General features: G+C 49.7%; 2 protein-coding genes across 2 annotated transcripts; both read left to right on the top strand.

The window, feature by feature from the left end:
- The first annotated feature begins 1,080 nt into the window (after positions 1-1,080).
- On the top strand, positions 1,081-7,078 carry TEKT2 (tektin 2). Its single transcript, XM_058856486.1, has 10 exons — positions 1,081-1,211; positions 2,011-2,182; positions 2,551-2,676; positions 3,326-3,531; positions 4,023-4,166; positions 4,655-4,769; positions 5,108-5,215; positions 5,593-5,736; positions 5,938-6,017; positions 6,695-7,078. The coding sequence occupies exons 2-10, from the start codon at positions 2,027-2,029 to the stop codon at positions 6,894-6,896; spliced, it is 1,281 nt and encodes a 426-aa protein (XP_058712469.1). The 5' UTR covers positions 1,081-1,211; positions 2,011-2,026; the 3' UTR covers positions 6,897-7,078.
- Positions 7,079-7,257: 179 nt separating this feature from the next.
- ADPRS (ADP-ribosylserine hydrolase) lies at positions 7,258-12,604 on the top strand. Its single transcript, XM_058856376.1, has 6 exons — positions 7,258-7,505; positions 8,825-8,921; positions 9,681-9,888; positions 9,978-10,162; positions 10,254-10,354; positions 10,870-12,604. Exons 1-6 carry the CDS (start codon positions 7,277-7,279, stop codon positions 11,160-11,162), a joined length of 1,113 nt encoding a protein of 370 aa, XP_058712359.1. The 5' UTR covers positions 7,258-7,276; the 3' UTR covers positions 11,163-12,604.
- Positions 12,605-16,732: the final 4,128 nt, after the last annotated feature.

Raw genomic sequence — 16,732 nt, 5'->3', positions numbered from 1 at the left:
AGCGTGAATGTGTTCCCACCATGAAGGTCCTGGAGGCTTTCGAAGCAAAAGGGAAATGTTTCAAGAGTAAAGTAGGGCTGTGACTTGAGACGTTGCACAAATAGATTGTAGATGGATGGCAAACAAACTGGTAAAAGCCTTTATTTTTACTTAACCATCTTGACCATGTGTGCCTCTTTGTACCGTGGGCTGCAGCTGTGCGGGGTGGGAGGGAACGTGTTGGTGTTTGAGATGTACTTGCTAAGCAGAAGCCGTGTCCTCTGCCCCTTCTCCCTTTCTGGAAAAATTGTTCTTGCCAAAATTTTCTACCTGTTGCAAGAGTTGCTTTCCTTCCAGCACAGTAAAATGTCGACTTCTCTCACTGTTCCTTCCCTCTCGTAGGCATCTGTAACCTCTGTACGACTGTGTATAGGACACAGCAGTCATCGATCTCTGCTGGCTATAGATACCATCAACTTGCGTGTATTGTAAACGAACTGTATTCATTTGAAAAATAAAATTTTTTTGAAATGCACGTGTGTGAGACTATTTATTTATACTTGCATCATTTTGATTTATTCCCAAAGCAAGGAGCAGATGGAAGTGTTGGTTTGGGTTGGGGAGATGTGGAGGGAGGCACGCCAGGCACATCTAAGGACAGAAAACCATTTACTTTTGGTCTACTTTGGATTTTAATGCCTTTTAACTAAATTAAAAAAAAAAAACCAAAAAAACAGGCGAGAGCTTGTCGAAGTGCCCACAGCCGTTCTGGGGCAGGATGGCTGCTGTGCAAATGGGAAAGGGCTCTGGAAGTGGACACTCCCGGCTCCTTCCTGCTTTATGGGCCATTTCGTGGGATTTTTTAAAACCATATTATTTGGCGTTGATTTGGGCGCTGCTTTGCTGCAGTTCGCCGTGTCCCTGTCACCGACACCCGCCCAAGAGCCGCCGCCGCACCCGCCGGGGCCGCCCGGCAACGGCTCCGCGCGAGAGCGGGGAACGGTGAGGGGATAGCGGGGATCGGCCGGGAACGGTGAGAGAAGAGGGGGGACGAGGGGATCGACCAGAAAAAGTGAGAGGAAAGTGGAGAGCATCTGGGAACGGTGAGTGGAGAAGGGGGAAAATCGGCCGGCAACGGTGAGGGGAGAGAGCGGCCCCGCCCTGGTCCAGCCCTGAGGGGAAGCGGGAGCACTGTGGGTCCGGAGGAGCTGAGTGCCCTCATACCAGCCGGGGTGAGGCCCCTTGCGAGCTGGCGGCTGAGCCCTTTTCCTCTTTCTCCCCTTTCCGTCTTTCCCCTCCACCTGTGGTCGGGACCCTGTGCCTCGCCGCCCTTTGTGCCCTCCCTCGGGGCTTCCTTCCTTCCCTTCAGGAATTGCTGGCCTGGACATCTCCCTCAGCCCAACTTCATGTCGGTGGCTGTGCCTGAGGAGCTCCGGCCCAGCGCCCTGTGCCCGCGGGGGCTGCGGCAGACACGGCATATCCCGCCGCCAAGGGATTTTGTCCCAGAACTGCCCCTGACCGTGGGTTTGGGCACCTGCATCCCTCTCGGGAGCTCCTCGGAACTTCTGGAGTGGGGTCTGCAGTTTCTGCTGGAAAAAAGGTGTGCTGGAAAAAAGGATAAGCTTAAAAACTCAGCTGTTCCTTCAAAGCCTTGGAGCCCCCTGGGGTCACAGCCCTGGGCTGAGCCTTCAGTGGTAGCACAACAAAATCAGTCATGTCCTCAGCTGTTTTTGTCCAAGCTCAGTAAATATCATGTGGAAGCTGGTGCTGTGAGCAGCTCCTTGTCCCTGAAAACAGTTCTATTCCTAGGGAGGAACAGGTGGGACAGGTGCACAGGGTTTTTCCCTCTGGCCCAGGGCAGAGGATGGCTCCCGTCACCTGCCCTTGTGCTCCCCCATTTTAAGGACTTGAGTCTGCATTAGGCCAGGTGCCAGGTTGTAGCTTGCTGCTGCTTTTCTCCTGAAGAGCTCTGCAGCTCCATTTCGGGTGTATTTCCATGAATAAACACATAAATCTTCCACTTCCTTTCAGACACCTGTTCAGCGAGATGGCCTCACTAAGTGTAAAGCCAGGCCAGCGCTTCACCTTGCCGGACTGGCAGAACAACTCCCTCCTCATCTCAGCTGATGCCGAACAGCAGCGTTTTAATTCCCATCATATCCGTCAGGAAGGACGAGCTCTCCGCAATGAAACTGGCAACCAGGTGAGCCCTCTGGCAGGGGGGTTGCTCACAGGTTTGTCAGGATAGTGGGCTGAGGAGCTGGGGAGAGTGTTTAGATTTGGGTGTATGGGTACCTGTACAGAACATGCTAAATATGGACATTTTCTCCCTGTAAACCCACCTGCAATGATGTATCTGTACTGTCATAAAATCCCCATGTGTGTTTCCCACATTCACTGGCACTCATGTTGCTCTCTGTGCTCTCCATTTGTGTAAATGACTGTGATTCCAAATGGCAAGGTGTTGTATTCCTGTGAGAGGCTCAGTCAGTCTTGAAAATGAGGAAGGGCTTCAGCAAGATTCACAACTACAATTTTAAAAAGAGTAATGGCATTTCTCTCTAATTCCAGGCAAGATGGGATGAGCACAACAGCCGAACCCGCCTCAATGATCGTATCATCAGTGTGGACAGATGGAGAGAGGCCCTGGCCAAATGCCTCACAGAGATTGATTTGGAAATTGATGCCTTAACCAAAGTATGTTGGGAAGGCAGATGGCTGGAAATGAACTTACACTCTCAACATGGGATGCGAAATAACTGAGGCTTGTCTCGTGCAATGGGCAAACCCATCTGGAGTTCAAGGGGGGGCTTCTCACTAGATATATTTGTGTGTATATGTATATATATATATATATATTTTATACTGAGATCCATACCTGATGGAATGACTTCCTGGAAAACAAACCACTGTGTTCTTGGCTCAGCCAAGCCATATCATGCAGTTGTATATTGCCTGTTCCTGTTTGGATTTCTGGGTAAATTTTTTTGTTTGGACTTTTTATAAATCTCTGAAGGATAATAAGTTTTTTAACACCATCCTTCAAAAATTTTTGGGTTTAAATAGAGAATAGCAGTGGGAGATCTCTGATACTGTGAATTCTAAACCCAGAGGCTGCTGCTGCTTCTGGAGTTGTTAATCCCCAGCAAGGTGTGATTCTCAATGCAAATGGCAGGTGTAGAGGACTACGGTGTTTGGCTCTGGAAATTTTTATTCCAGACTTGATAAAAGGTTTCAGAACTGCAAAGACAATGTGATCCCTCTTAATGATGGTATGGGTGGGTTCCCCTTTCTCTCTCCCATCTCTATAAGATCCCTCCTACACATGGTTGATTGCTTCTTCCAGGTGAAGGAAGCAGCAGAAAATGCCATCCAGGCAAAGAACTTGTGTTTGGATGTTGCCATTGAGTGCCTGACGTTCCGTGAGAGCCGTCGTGACATTGATGTGGTGAGAGATCCTGTGGAAGAGGAGCTACTCAAAGAGGTGAAGGTGATTGAGAAAACCAAGAAAGAGCTGCAGCAGCGAGTGGATGATGCCTTCAAACAGCTCTGGTGAGGAGTGACAGCTTTTGGCTGATGACTGCTCTCTTTGCTTGGTCCCAGATACTTCATATGTCTCTAATGCCACGCTGAGATGGGCAGGCAGGCAGGGAACCACACACGAGCCCTGGATGATTTTCAGGGTCTGGGGTTTGGCAGGGAAGGGTGTGTCAAGGGCAACTTCACAATCACCCTTTGGAAATTTTGTCCCAGATCTCTTGTACCACCTGCCCATTTAGGAATCAGTGGCCACAAGGTGTTAAAGCTCCCAGGCCCTGATACTCAGGGAGTCCTTTGCAGCTCCATTCTCCAGGGCAATACAGTGCAGGGTCCGAGGTAGCCAGGCAGACACTGCTGGGCAGGTCGGGCCCATTTCCCAGGGAGTGTGGGAGCTCATAATTTACATCACAAAGTTGACTAACACAGTGATGAAGGCTTTGGGAATTGTGAGCTGCCCCTGCCCTGGGCCTGCTCCCCCTTGACTCAAGCCTGGTTCTCTGCAGTCTCTTAAAGGAAGCTCGTCAGCAGCTGAGCTGTGACCACAGGCACAAGGTGGAAACATTGGAACTTGATCGGCAGTGCATGTCCTTCAATCCCACCTCTGGTAACATCTCCTTCAAGGTCAATCCAACACGGATCCCAGATGGGTAAGGAAAAAAAAATCTGTCCTTGTGTGGCCAAATCTGCCCCAAGCCCTGGGATGCTTTTTCCTTCCATGCTGTGTTGGGGCTTGATGGGTAGAGTTTTGGAGAGAGCTCAAAACAGAAGTTGGCTGTGGCATAGGGAAGCCACAGACTTTTGGGAGATAGTCTTTGTCACCACAAATCCAGCAGGGGCCAGGTGCCCTGCCTCTCTCCTGTCTGGCTGTAGGTGACACTCAGCACGTGGTGTCACCTCTGTGCAGCTGGTCCCCCCTGAGCTGTGCCATTTTCACTTGCCTGGCATTCCCTTCCATGGTTGGGATGTGTCCCTGGGTGGAGCAGATGTTGGGCCTGATGGGGTTCAGTTTCTGAGGAGATGAGGCAAGATGTGACCTCCAGAATAATTTTGTGCTGCCATCCTGGTCTGCAGCAGGTGGTTCCTTTAAAATGTCTTGCAAACACTCAATTTATTTTTGTAACTGATTTGTTCACAGAACAACTGCACTTCGTGAGTGGGAACTGAACAGCCAGTGCAACAAGGACCATGCTGAGGCAGAAATGAAAGCCTCAGTTGATCTCCGAGGAGCGATCACACTTAGCATTGCCCAGGTAAACTGCTCTCTTAGCCCAGAATCCATGATGCCATTCTGGATCTGGTGTGGGAGAGTGGCAGGCATGTCTCTGTATCTGTGTGGAAGCAGCTGCCCTCATAGTTTAAGAAGGAGTTTGGTTATACTGCCGAGCTTGCAGCAGTCTCAGCAAGCTGGAGGACATGTCCTTGTCCATTGATCCCTGCCTTTTGGCTGCTGGGGGAGTGTGACCTGCACGCATGTGGCTGCAACCAAACCCAAGTTTTGCTCCTGGACTTGTCCCAGCCTTCCTGGCACAGCTTGGGGGAGACACAGACACCTTGCAGCCATGTGTGACTGGAGCCGTTCTCTCCTCAGACAAACAATGAGCTGGATGCTCAGCGTATAGCTACAGAGTTTGCGCTGAGGAAGAGGATTAGAGACATGGAAGGAGCCCTTAGTGAGCTGAGATGGCAGGAGCAGAATGTAAGTGTTGTTTCTTTGGTCATCGACTACAATCCTGGCTGGGAATGGAATCCCAAAGGCTGTTTGTTACATGGAAAGTGACTCAGCCTGAGCATAGTTTCCACATGTTTCCTGTTCAGAGGCACACATACAACCCCAGCAGTATCCCACCTCTCGTAAGTGCTTTTCTGGCACTGCTTGGCAGCACTGCCAGGTTTGGGCCTTTTTATCTCACCCCTTGTCTCAGCAGCACCATCCTGATCCATATGGAAGCTGAGGATTCAGTCCTCAGAAGCCCTTGAGTAAAATCTATCCAGCACAGTAACATTCCCACAGACATGAGGAGCAGTTTCCCAGTCTGTATCTTGAGCTGTCCCTCATGACACGTCTATCCTTAGACCTTGGAAGAAATTGCTGAAATGGAGGAGGAGATCCGGCAACTGGAGGAAGATCTCCGGAAGAGAACACTGGATCTGAAAGTGGCTCACACCCGCCTGGAGACGCGCACATACCGGCCCCACATTGAACTCTGCCGGGATCAGGTACCTCACATGGCATGGTCCCTGCAGGGAACTGACTGGGAATGGGGCTTTGAAAAACGTGGATGAGTTTTGGAGCAGCTGAGCAATGGATCCTACAGTGACATAGCACAGCAAGGAAATGTCAGAGCTGGGGGAGAGGGAAGTGAAGGAACTGTGGCCTTTGACAACACCCTGTTAAGTGCTGTCCCCTCCAACCTGCAGGCTCAGTACGGACTGACAGACGAGGTCCAGCAGCTGGAGGGGACAATCCGTGTGCTCCAGAAGAAGCGGACAGAGTCACAGTGAGTGTCCTGCTGCCCAGGAACAGCAGTGCTCAGCACTGGCCTGAGGGGATGAGGCTGTGGGTGTCCCTGCTCTGGGCACGCCTCCAGCCTCTTGGTGCTCATGGTACTTGGGCTCATGAGGGGCAGCAGTGTTTAGACTTGGTGGGTGCGGGATGCAGGCACAAGGGTCTGTGCTGGAATGGGAATGAGGCTCCTCTGACTCCTGCTTGACTCTGAATTCATCCAGGCCCTGGCTGGGCCAAAAGGGACAAAAAAAGAGAGTGACAAGGAAGGAACAGAAGTGCTGCTGTGTGCTGGCAGTTCCCTGAGTGCACATTTCTTGCTGCCCTCCCAGAGCAGTGTGCAGCCTTGCTATTCACTGCTCCAAATAATAAGTATCTGATGAGTTTGCTCTTTGTACAGGGCCAAATGATGCCAGAAAGTGGGAAGTTGGGTGTTTCCTGTCCAGTTTAAAATCTTGGAATATCCTGAGTTGGGAGAGACACAAAAGAATCACTGAGACCAGCTCCTGGCCCTGCACAGGACACCCCAACAATCCCACCCTGTGCTTGAAAGCATTTTCCAAATGTTCCTTGAGCTCTGGCAGGCTTAGTGCTGTGACCATTCCCTGGGGAGCCTGTTCCTGGGAAGCAATGCATTTGATCCCAGCTCCTGTCCCATCTGCTCATTCCTAGGGATGCATTAGACGCTCTTTACCGACAACTTCACCGAATTCAGACTGATATTGGCTACAAAACCAATTCTCTGCAGCTGGACAACAAGTGCACGGACACCCGGAAAAAGCTTGTGGTCCCTGTGGAGAAATTTGAACCAGAGGTCGATGCCATCAACCGCACCAGGAATCTGCCGAGGAAGAGTCAGCTGGAGCTGGCTTAGCGTACAGGGAATTGTGCAAGCGCGGGGGAAAACTCCCGGTGATTCAGTTCCGTAGCAAGGAAAAGAGACATCTGTGTCGCATTTTGGGAGAATGGAATTCTCCTCCTAGTTTGTTTTGTAACTGTCTGGCCCTTGGATGATGTTTACAGCCTCCCGCGCTCCGAGGAGATTTATAAACAATAAAGGGCCTGTCCCCAGTTGTCATCCGCGATGATTAAATCCAGCTGGATTCCAGGAGGGATGAAAGGAACAGGCGGGTGTGCTGTGGGTACCGCGGTCCTCCGGGCCGCCAGGGGGCAGTGTGCGCGGAAGCGCCTTCGGCGCCGTCTCGCACACTGCCCCCTGGCGGCCCGGGGGAAGAAGGCGCCGGGCACGGCAAGATGGCGGCGGCGGGTCCTGCCTCAGGCCCCGGGCGGCTCCCGGCTCGTCCTCGGCCAGGCCTCGCTCGGTTCCGGGGCTGCTTGGCCGGGGCGTTGTTGGGGGATTGCCTGGGAGCTGTTTTCGAAGGCAGGAGCGTCGTGAAGCTGCCGGAGCTGCTGAGTTTCCTCAAAGGGCTGGAACCGGCGCCGCTTGAGGAGGGAGGGGAAGCGGCGGGGAGCGCACGTGGAGGTGCGTGGGGGGGAACGCGGCACATCCCCATGTCCCCCTTCACAAACCCCGCACGGCACTCGGCACTCCAGAGGTTCGGGTTAGGTCCCAGAACTCCCCTGGGTGTTCTGGCTTTGGGGTCTTTGTGCCCCACTCCCTCAGCACCGTCAGGACTGGGCTTTGGGGTGTGCCCAGCCTGCAGAACCTGCAACACTTCTGCTCCACTGAAACGTGGGACCCCCAGGTCCTTACCCCTCACCTGGTTATGGGGCATTCTCTGCTGTGACTGCCCTGGCTGTCCCCTGCCCTGCTGTGGACCCCTGTGCTGTGGGGATTCAACACCCATTCCTGATTTCCTAGGAATTCCTTAGGGACGCCGCTGATGCAGAGGGACCTGTGGTTTGCTCTGCTCGGCGTGCTGCTCCTACTCCAGGGAGCTGAGGTGGAGTGTGCTGTGAATGGGTGTGACAGTGCTGGGGTGTCAGCAGTGAGCAGTGGTACCAAAACTTGAGTAGAAGAGTGAGAGAAGAACAGAGTTGTTATTCAGCTCTTAGGAAGTGATTGCAACCTTCCAGTGCATGAGGGGAGTCTGCAGGAAAGACTGAGTCCATTGACAAATGCCTGGAGTGACAGGACACAGGGAATGGCTTCCCACTGCCAGAGAGGAGGGTTAGATGGGATACTCAGAAGGAATTCTTCCCTATGGGGGTGGGGAGGCCCTGACACACAGGTTGTCCAAAGAAGGTGTAGCTGCTCCATTCCTGGAAGTGTTCCGGGCCAGACTGTATGGGGCTTGGAGCAACCTGGGATAGTAGAAAGTGTCCCTGCTCATGTCAGGAAGTGGAACAGGGTGGGTTTTAAGGTTGTTTCCAACCCAAACCATCCTGGAAATCTGTAATTCTCTGTTGGCCTGACTCTTGTCCATATATGTACCTTCGGATGTCAGACATTTTCTCCTGGCTCTTACTAATCTTGAAGTATATTCTGTGTCATTATAGCTGTGGATGCAGCTCCCTGGCTGTGTCTCCTTACTCTGACAACCATTGCAGTGTCAACCTCAGAGTGCCAGGGAACTTGAATTCCAGTCAGATTTGAGTTGGAAGGCACCTTAAAAATCATCCAGTTCCACCCCCTGCCATGGGCAGGGACACCTTCCACTGTCCCAGGTTCCTCCAAGCCCCGTCCAACCTGGCCTTGGACACTGCCAGGGATCCAGGGACAACCACAGCTGATCCAGGCAATTTGTGGCAGTCAGGCCTTGGAGATGAGGGTGGTGCTGGTAAAGGGCAGGAGCAGTTTGTCCCTGGCTGCTGGTGTCACTCTTTGCCCTCCCATTGCAGAGTTGCTGCCATACACGGATGACACAGCCATGAGCAGGTCGGTGGTGCAGTCACTGCTGGCCAAGCAGGAGTTCGATGAGGTTGACATGGCCAAGAGGTGAGGATGAGGCTTCCTGAAGGTGTAACCATCACTGTGACTGTCTGTGGAAGGGGTCAGGGCCTGAGGCAGACTAATTCTAATTACTAATATTTACAGGGGAAAAAGTTAGGAAAGAGGTGGTTAATCCTTTAGTTTGTTGTTGCTTTGCCATGCCTTAGACTGTGCAGCAGCGTCAGCTTCAGTGTGGAGTCTGAAGCTGCCTTGACAGGGCAGTGCTGCTGTGTGTCAGCTTTGTATGTGTTCACCTTTGGGGAGGAGAATGCTTAGAGAGTCCAGAAACATTTTGTTTCATGTTTATTTGTTGCTATTTATGTTTGTACTGCCCTTAATTTAGAGAGGGAATAGCAGTGAGCTCAGCTTGACTTTGTTTATGATCCATTTCCCTGTTGAATCCCCAGCCCTGAGAGCATTTGGTTCCACTTAAGGGAAGGCATTTCTTTGTTTAGAAGACTCTTCCATTGAACTTGAACAAAAGACTTTCCTTGTGGTTGTGGCCCTCGGAAATGTTTCTAGTTTGCTTCTATTTTGAGGCAGAGTTGAGAGGGAAACAAGTGGGTTATGGAAGGTGATGTTTATACATCCTTCTTTCACACTGCTCTTTGGGAATTGCTTCCCTGCAGAACTGAATCACTGAGCCCTGGCTGTCATTGATTTACATGTGTGTTATTAATTCACTTCAGCAAGAGACTTCATCCAATCACAAACCCCAAGTAACAGACCAAACCTCTGGGTGTTTTCCCACCCTGCCCACACCAGGTTTGCTGAAGAATACAAGAAGGAGCCCAACAGGGGCTATGGGATGGCCGTGGTCAATGTCTTCAAGAAGCTCCTGAGCCCCAAGTGCAACGATGTGTTTGAGCCCGCGAGAGCCCAGTTCAACGGAAAGGGCTCCTATGGGAATGGCGGGGCCATGAGAGTGGCCGGCATCTCCCTCGTCTATTCTGACGTCCAGGATGTCAAGAAGGTAATGGAACATTCTGGGCTTCTCTGGGTGTCCCTGCTGCCAGGGGAGCGTCCCAGGAAGCTTTTCTGACACTGGGGTTTCTCTGGCAGTTTGCGAAGCTGAGCGCAGAGCTGACCCATGCCAACTCCCTGGGCTACAATGGGGCCATCCTGCAGGCCCTGGCTGTGCACCTGGCACTGCAGGAAGGGCTTAGCAGGGAAACCTTCCTGGAGCAGCTCATCAGCCACATGGAACACGTGGAGGCAAATGACAAGTCTCTCAGTGATGCCCGAGCGTGAGTAGCTTGGGGAAAGCCCCAACCCTGCTGTGGTGGTTTGTTCTGGCTCTTCACGTTCTCTCCTCTTGACTGCACTCTCTCTTTGCAGGCTAGGGTTTGAGGATTTACCATTTTCCAAGCGTCTAAAGAAAATCAAGGAATTTTTGGAGCTCAGCAGTGTTCCCAAAGCAGATGTATTGTTTGAGTTGGGTGAGTACGTTTCTTAATACAAGCATTAGGAAAGCTGGAAGCAGGACTAACTCAGCAAGCCTGGTAGATGTATATTCCCCCAGATTCCTCTTCAGCCTGTGCTGCCTGTCAGGTACAGAATATGCTGAAAAAGTGGCCTGTGCTTAACCATCAGGAATTCTGAGTCTCAACCCAGTGATTTTCTCTATGTATTGATATGAAAAAAATGTCTTGCTAAGGGAAATTTACATTGCTTAATGTTTCTTAACATTCCAAGATCTCTTTAAGGGCTATTGGGCCATCATGTTGAATGGGAATGAGTAGATGTGTATGGCCAGGCTGTACTGGGGTAACTGGGAATTACTCTGCAGGATGTGAGTGGTACTGGGGAACTGGGGAGTTCCTGGGGGACAAACTTATGCACCTTTTCCTGGTAAAATCCATGATACCGTTATGGAAAGTTACTGGCAACATCAAGTTGCAGTAGGAAGGGAAAAGGATGGAAGCCCAGAGGGTACTGACGGGGTGTGTTCCAGGCAATGGCATCGCTGCACTGCGCTCTGTCCCCACTGCCATTTACTCCTTCCTGCGCTGCATGGACACTGATCCTGACATTCCTGACCACTACAATGCCCTGCAGAGAACCATCATCTTCTGCATCTCCCTGGGGGGAGACACGGACACCATCGCCACCATGGCGGGGGCCATTGCTGGCGCCTATTACGGGGAGGAGCAGGTGCCCCCAAGCTGGGAGCAGAGCTGTGAGGCTTTCCAGGAGACCCAGAGGATGGCCACGAGCCTCTATGAACTCTACTGCCAGCGGCTCTGAGCTCTGGGGCAGCACCAGGGCTTTTCTGAAGGTGAAGGGATGGTCAGCTCTGCTTCTCTGGTCGGACCCAGTGGTGGATCTGTGCCATCAGCCAACACCAGCGAGCCTCACCTGGGAAGGGTGCTTGCTGCTGGGAACCAGAGCCAGCTTGGAAAAGAGGGGACATCCCCTTCAGTCACAGATCAGCTGGGAAGTGGCTGCACTTGGACAGTGGGTGCAGCTCCCTGAGTGTACATAAGTGTCTCATTTCCATAGGATTTCTGCTGCTTGCTTTGTCCACCATTGTGCCATTTGTCATTGCAGTTACTGGCAGGTGTCTGAATCTGCAGACATTCTCCCTGTACTCTGCTCCTGTGTCCAGGTTGTCACCTATGCTGAATTAGGATAATGGAGTGTAGATTTCTGGGAAGGTTTGTTGCCTTAAAGGCAGAATGAGAAGGGCCAGAGAAGGGAGAAGGGATTTTTTTGCATTGCTGATGGCTCTGTGAGAGACCTTTGATGCCTGCAGACAATCTCGGCTGGCTCATTGTCCCTGCTGGGAGAGGGTGTCACTAATTGCTGCTCTCTTCCTGGTCTTTGACCCTATGATCCAGCAGGCACCTGCTGCACTTTGTGCCCCCTTGCACAGCTGCTGTTACACTGCTGCAGCCACCTAACCCATGCATCCTGTATATGCCCAGAGCACCAAGTGAGATTCCTGTTTAAATTACAGAGTACCCCAAACTGAAACAGACCCACAAGGATCATAAGAGTCCAGCTTCTGTGGAGTGCAGATCTGGGAGTGGAGGTGTTATAAGTGTTTTGAATGAACTCTTTTATATAGTGTTAAACTAGGGTTTGAATGATTGTAATTGTTGGTTTTGTTGGTATGTTCTTGTTTTCCGCCCCCCCCCCCCCCCATTAACTGTATTGGTTTTGGTCCCAGTTGTCTGTTATGTAGACCCCTCCTAGTTTTCCTGAACATTCCTTATCAATCACCTTAACCCTGCCCCGACCCCCTAGCCATCATTGTAAACCCCACCTCTTCTTCTAGACCGTTCCATGTCTACCATTCCTGCCTCAATACTTTATTGGTGGTTATGTTACATTCCCGCCTTCATTGTATCCCCATTGGTCCTTGAGAGTGTACCCGCCTTCCCTCACTCCTCCTCCCGAGAGCTCCCATTGGACCCTGGGTTGTCCCCTACCCTGGAGATCGGGTCGTATTTAACCTCTTGCACAGCTGTGTTCGGGGGCTCTCTCCTCGGGTTATCAGTAAGGGAATTCAGGCTAACCTGGGTTCCAATTCCTGTTGATTCTTTGAGTTATCAAATAAAAGGTTTGGCTGCTTGCCTTTTTAACATCTAGCAAGAGTCCAGACCCTTCTTTTTGACAGAGGTAGTACAGGGATAGAATGCCTGGTTCTGCTGCAGTCAGCCACAAAAGTGACTTGAGCAGGATGCAGGAGGTCACTTATCACAGTCTTAGCCTCTGTACTTGGTAAAAACTGCCACAAAAGTGACTTGAGCAGGATGCAGGAGGTCACTTATCACAGTCTTAGCCTCTGTACTTGGTAAAAACTGCCCCAAAATTACAGGGAAAGGTGGGTTAATTGGGGACATCAGTATTTAAAAGAAGCTGGTGCTGGTGGCCAAGAACATTCTAGCACAACTGTGTTCCAGAATTATACATTTAAAACCTTTTCCTAGTGGAGCTGGTCAAAAAGGGAGAAACAGCTTGGGAATGGCACATCTAGAAAGGGTTGGAAACTTTTTAATAATTGAAAACAAAAAGTCATCATATGGAAATGTTTATAAACTTAAATGTGACAGTGTAACTCTTGTTTCTCCAGTATGTCTTGTGACACTGGGAAATGGCCATGGTGCTCCCCCGTGGTGTCAGGCACATGGTGGCTGTGTCAGGCTGTATGCACATGTGGGGATCTGGCTGCCATGGGTCCTTCCAGTTTTCCCTGTAGTCTGCTTCCTTCAAGTTCCAGTCTTTTGTGTGATGCTCTAAATGGGTTTTCCTTGTATAAATGGATTCTTGTCTTGGGAACATGTGGAGTTTTTGTCTGTTGTATATTTTTGTATTGTGCTGCAGATCTGAGCTGTAAAATATCAGGTTTTCTACATTATTCTGCCAGAGGGGCAACCAGGTTAATGTAATTATTTAAAAGAAGATATTTTTCTTTTCTTTAAAAGAAGAAGCCACTTTAAAATTTTAAATGTTTGGAACTCTGACAAGCAAAGAGCTCCTGTTTAAAGACTAGAGCCCTAGTTTCCTTGGAAAGAAGTAAAATCCCTCAGTTATCTTTGTTAAGTAGCCACTGCTTTGGTGTTTTCAGTCAAGTCATGAAGTTGTGCATCCTCAGTGCCAAGAGGACGAGGAGTAGTTCTTGGTACAAGGGTGAGTTGATGCTGGGCATTGCGAGGAGGGCCTTTGGAAAGGCCTCTTTTCCTTAGCCTGTGGAGGGAGTTCAGGTGCTGGAATCCAGCGTGTGATGATGGTGCAGAGACCAGGGAATTCACTTGGAGCCTCATGAGGCAGGAGGATGGCCTGCTCCTTGGAATGAGCTTTTGAAGGTGCCTGTGTGTCAGCCAAGCTTTCCTGGAAAAGTTTTGCCTCTGCCAGGTGAGATCAGGTGGGAAAACACATTTTCTTCTCTTTGGACTGTGCGCCTGTGAAGGTGCTTTACAGGTAAGTCACCAGTCCTGAGTGTTCCTCACTCACTCAGGATGGAGGCTGGCTGTGCACAAGGTGTGTGATGTAGGATAAAAAAAAATCATGACAAAAAAAACACATGGAAAGGAAAGGGAATTCCTAAGACTTCAACTTGAGTCACTCAAATTAAAAATCACCAGGCTGTAAGGATATGGATTTCAACCTTTTCTAAAACTGAATTTCTGGAGTCTTAATCACAAGAAGCATGCCATAATGTTTTGCATAAGGCTATTAATTAGGGAATGTGCAGGGAATGAGCGAGATGATTTGAGGTGGGAATACAGTGTAAGAGAACTGTATGAGACAGAGCAAGTCCCAGGACAAAGCACAGCTGAGCCCACCCTCTATACAATAAGTTTTATTGATGTTTGTCAATACAATCAAGTACTGCAGTTTTAGTTGTGAAGAGCAGGTCAGTTTTGGGTCACAAAGAGTGCATTTTAAACCAACTTTTACTAGGACAGTGCATGTAATAAGTATTTACAAAACTAAAAACCTCTATATACTAGGTTAGAAATGAAGATACTAGAGGCAAATTTAAAAAAAAATAGTAAGAATTTGTATATAAAAATGCACAACTAACGCAGTTTTCAGCATTAAAAATAGACATACCTCATCCAACCCAACCTTTTTTATTCTTGTGATTGAAACCAAAATCCCACACGCTCACACACACGACAGAAAATAATCCTTTCTGCTGGCTAATATGTACTCAGTATTCCAGAAAAAAAAAAATCCTTCTGAAGAGTGAACAGCCTCCCTCATCCTGTGCATCTTTTTTTTTTTTTTTTTTTTTAGCCTAACTATGTGCGTGTAATATCTTTGCTTTCCATTAGTGTGTAAATGTAAGAGGTTAAATAGCTTTGAGGGGTGATTATGGGTTCGCTTTGCATGTGAAGGGAAAGTGGAATTACAAAACAGTATCTACAGCACAAACTCAATCTGGGGGTGGTTACAGTGAGAAGTTTGGTTGTTGCTTTTTGCCAGCTCGAACAAGAAGTCTGGAATGAAGCAGAACAGAACAAGAAGAGATGGGCTGTAGATTAGGCACAGTATAAATAAGTCGCTTTGAGGAGCAGCATGAGGCTCCCACCAGGCATGACATCTCCTGGCCCTGTGCAAGGCTGGACCAGCTCAAATCCCTCTGTTCTCCACAGAAAAGGAGACAAATCCCCTCCCAGAACCCTCCCTTACCAAACCTGGGCTTGGAAAAATCATCTAAGCTTCCACTTTTAATTTTAGGGACTGTTCCTGTTCCTGCTGGGAAATAACCTGTTAGGACCACAACCCAAATGGTCCTGACCCTGCCCTCAGGAGTTAAAAACGTCCAGTGGGATCAGACACCTTTCAGCTTGAGGAGTTTCATCTCTGCATGAAACTTGCAGCTTTAAGGAGAGAAATTCACAGGGAGGGGACACACAGTCCCAACAGGCAGTGCCCAGAGCACTGGCCTTCCAACTGCAAATTTCCTTCTTGTGTTTCTTAATTTCAGGGATAGGTGAGTTTTTAAAAGGAAGGCCTGAATGGCAAGAGGCAGAAACACAGGACAGGCTTGAGGAGAAAACAAACAAGCAAAACAGAAATAGGAAAAGAAAAGTTGTTTAAATTATCTCAGAGTCCATCTGGAAACAAGCCCAGTCCCAGTCTTGCTACATTTCTTTGGCCATCAAACAGGCTTTAGGAAAATGCAAAGGTCAGAGCTAGTGACCAAATTGTTGCTATTTCTCAGGGATGTGCCTTTGCAGAGGGACATGCAGTGGGATATGCACATGGATTGACTGCAGCAGCATGCTCCTGGACTGGGATGTGCAGCATCCCTCTCCTGGAAGTAGCAGTGACTGTTCTACTGTAAGAAAACCTGCAGAGCCACAAGATCTGTGTGGGGCAGTGTCATCATGCCTGGCCTAGAGCCCTGCAGCTCATGCTCAGGTCAGTAATGCTCCAAGCATTAGAGAGACAAAGTGGTAACAACAGGCAAGCTAAGTCACGGAGTGGCCCCAGGGCTGGTGCCCTGTCACAGGTACGTATTGCACTACACTTGTAAATGATGTTCTTAAATGGGTCTTAGCACCATGGTGAAATCACTGCTTGGAAAGTTAGAACCAGCACTATTTTTTCTTAATTCCAAGATTCCCAGAGAAAGGGGGGACACCAATGCAAGAGTTCACACATCCCAAAAGAGTGAGACAAGAAAAGCAAGTTGTCCATCAGTGGCACTTCCTTATGTCACACCAGCTGGCAGCACCATGAGCTGGGCTCACATTGTCATCCTTACGTGAGCAGAGATGCTCCTGAGGCCAAGCAAGTCTTTGGGCTGCAGAGACAGATGGGACAGGACCAGCCCTTGGACTTCCCAGCAGGTGAATGGAGAGAGCAGATCGTTGTTCATCATGAGGGTCCCAGCTTCCCTCACTGCCTTTGCAACCGGTCATGGCATCCTCCCAGGTACCAGTGCCTGGATGATTTTATTCCTAAAGGTGCTGGGGGGAGGGTTAAAAATAATATTTACTTCTTAGAAGAAGGTGCTTATGCAAAGTGTTCCACTCTTTAGGATTATAAATCCAACCACACTGAATCCAGAGTAAATTGGAGAGACTGCCCCAAAGCACAGTCTGGAAAAACAGGTGTCAGCGAGCCTGAAACTTGGGCATCTGATGTTTTGGAAGGAAATTTCTCAATCCAGAGTGGATCCCTGCTGCTGTACGGATCTGAGTAAGTGCCCGGGACCTTGCGTTGGTTACCAAACATGCCAGCCATGACACAGCTGGATTTATTTATCTAGCATTCCAAATGGGAAATGAGGGCACTTGACACAGACCACGGGGGTCTGGTCATCCTGTGACCCCCTCTCTGGGTCACAGAACCAG

Source organism: Poecile atricapillus, chromosome 24, assembly GCF_030490865.1.
Source record: "Poecile atricapillus isolate bPoeAtr1 chromosome 24, bPoeAtr1.hap1, whole genome shotgun sequence".
In the NCBI taxonomy this organism is placed as follows: domain Eukaryota; kingdom Metazoa; phylum Chordata; class Aves; order Passeriformes; family Paridae; genus Poecile; species Poecile atricapillus.
The sequence above is the reverse complement of the archived record's forward strand: the minus strand, read 5'-3'. Positions and strand labels throughout refer to the sequence as shown.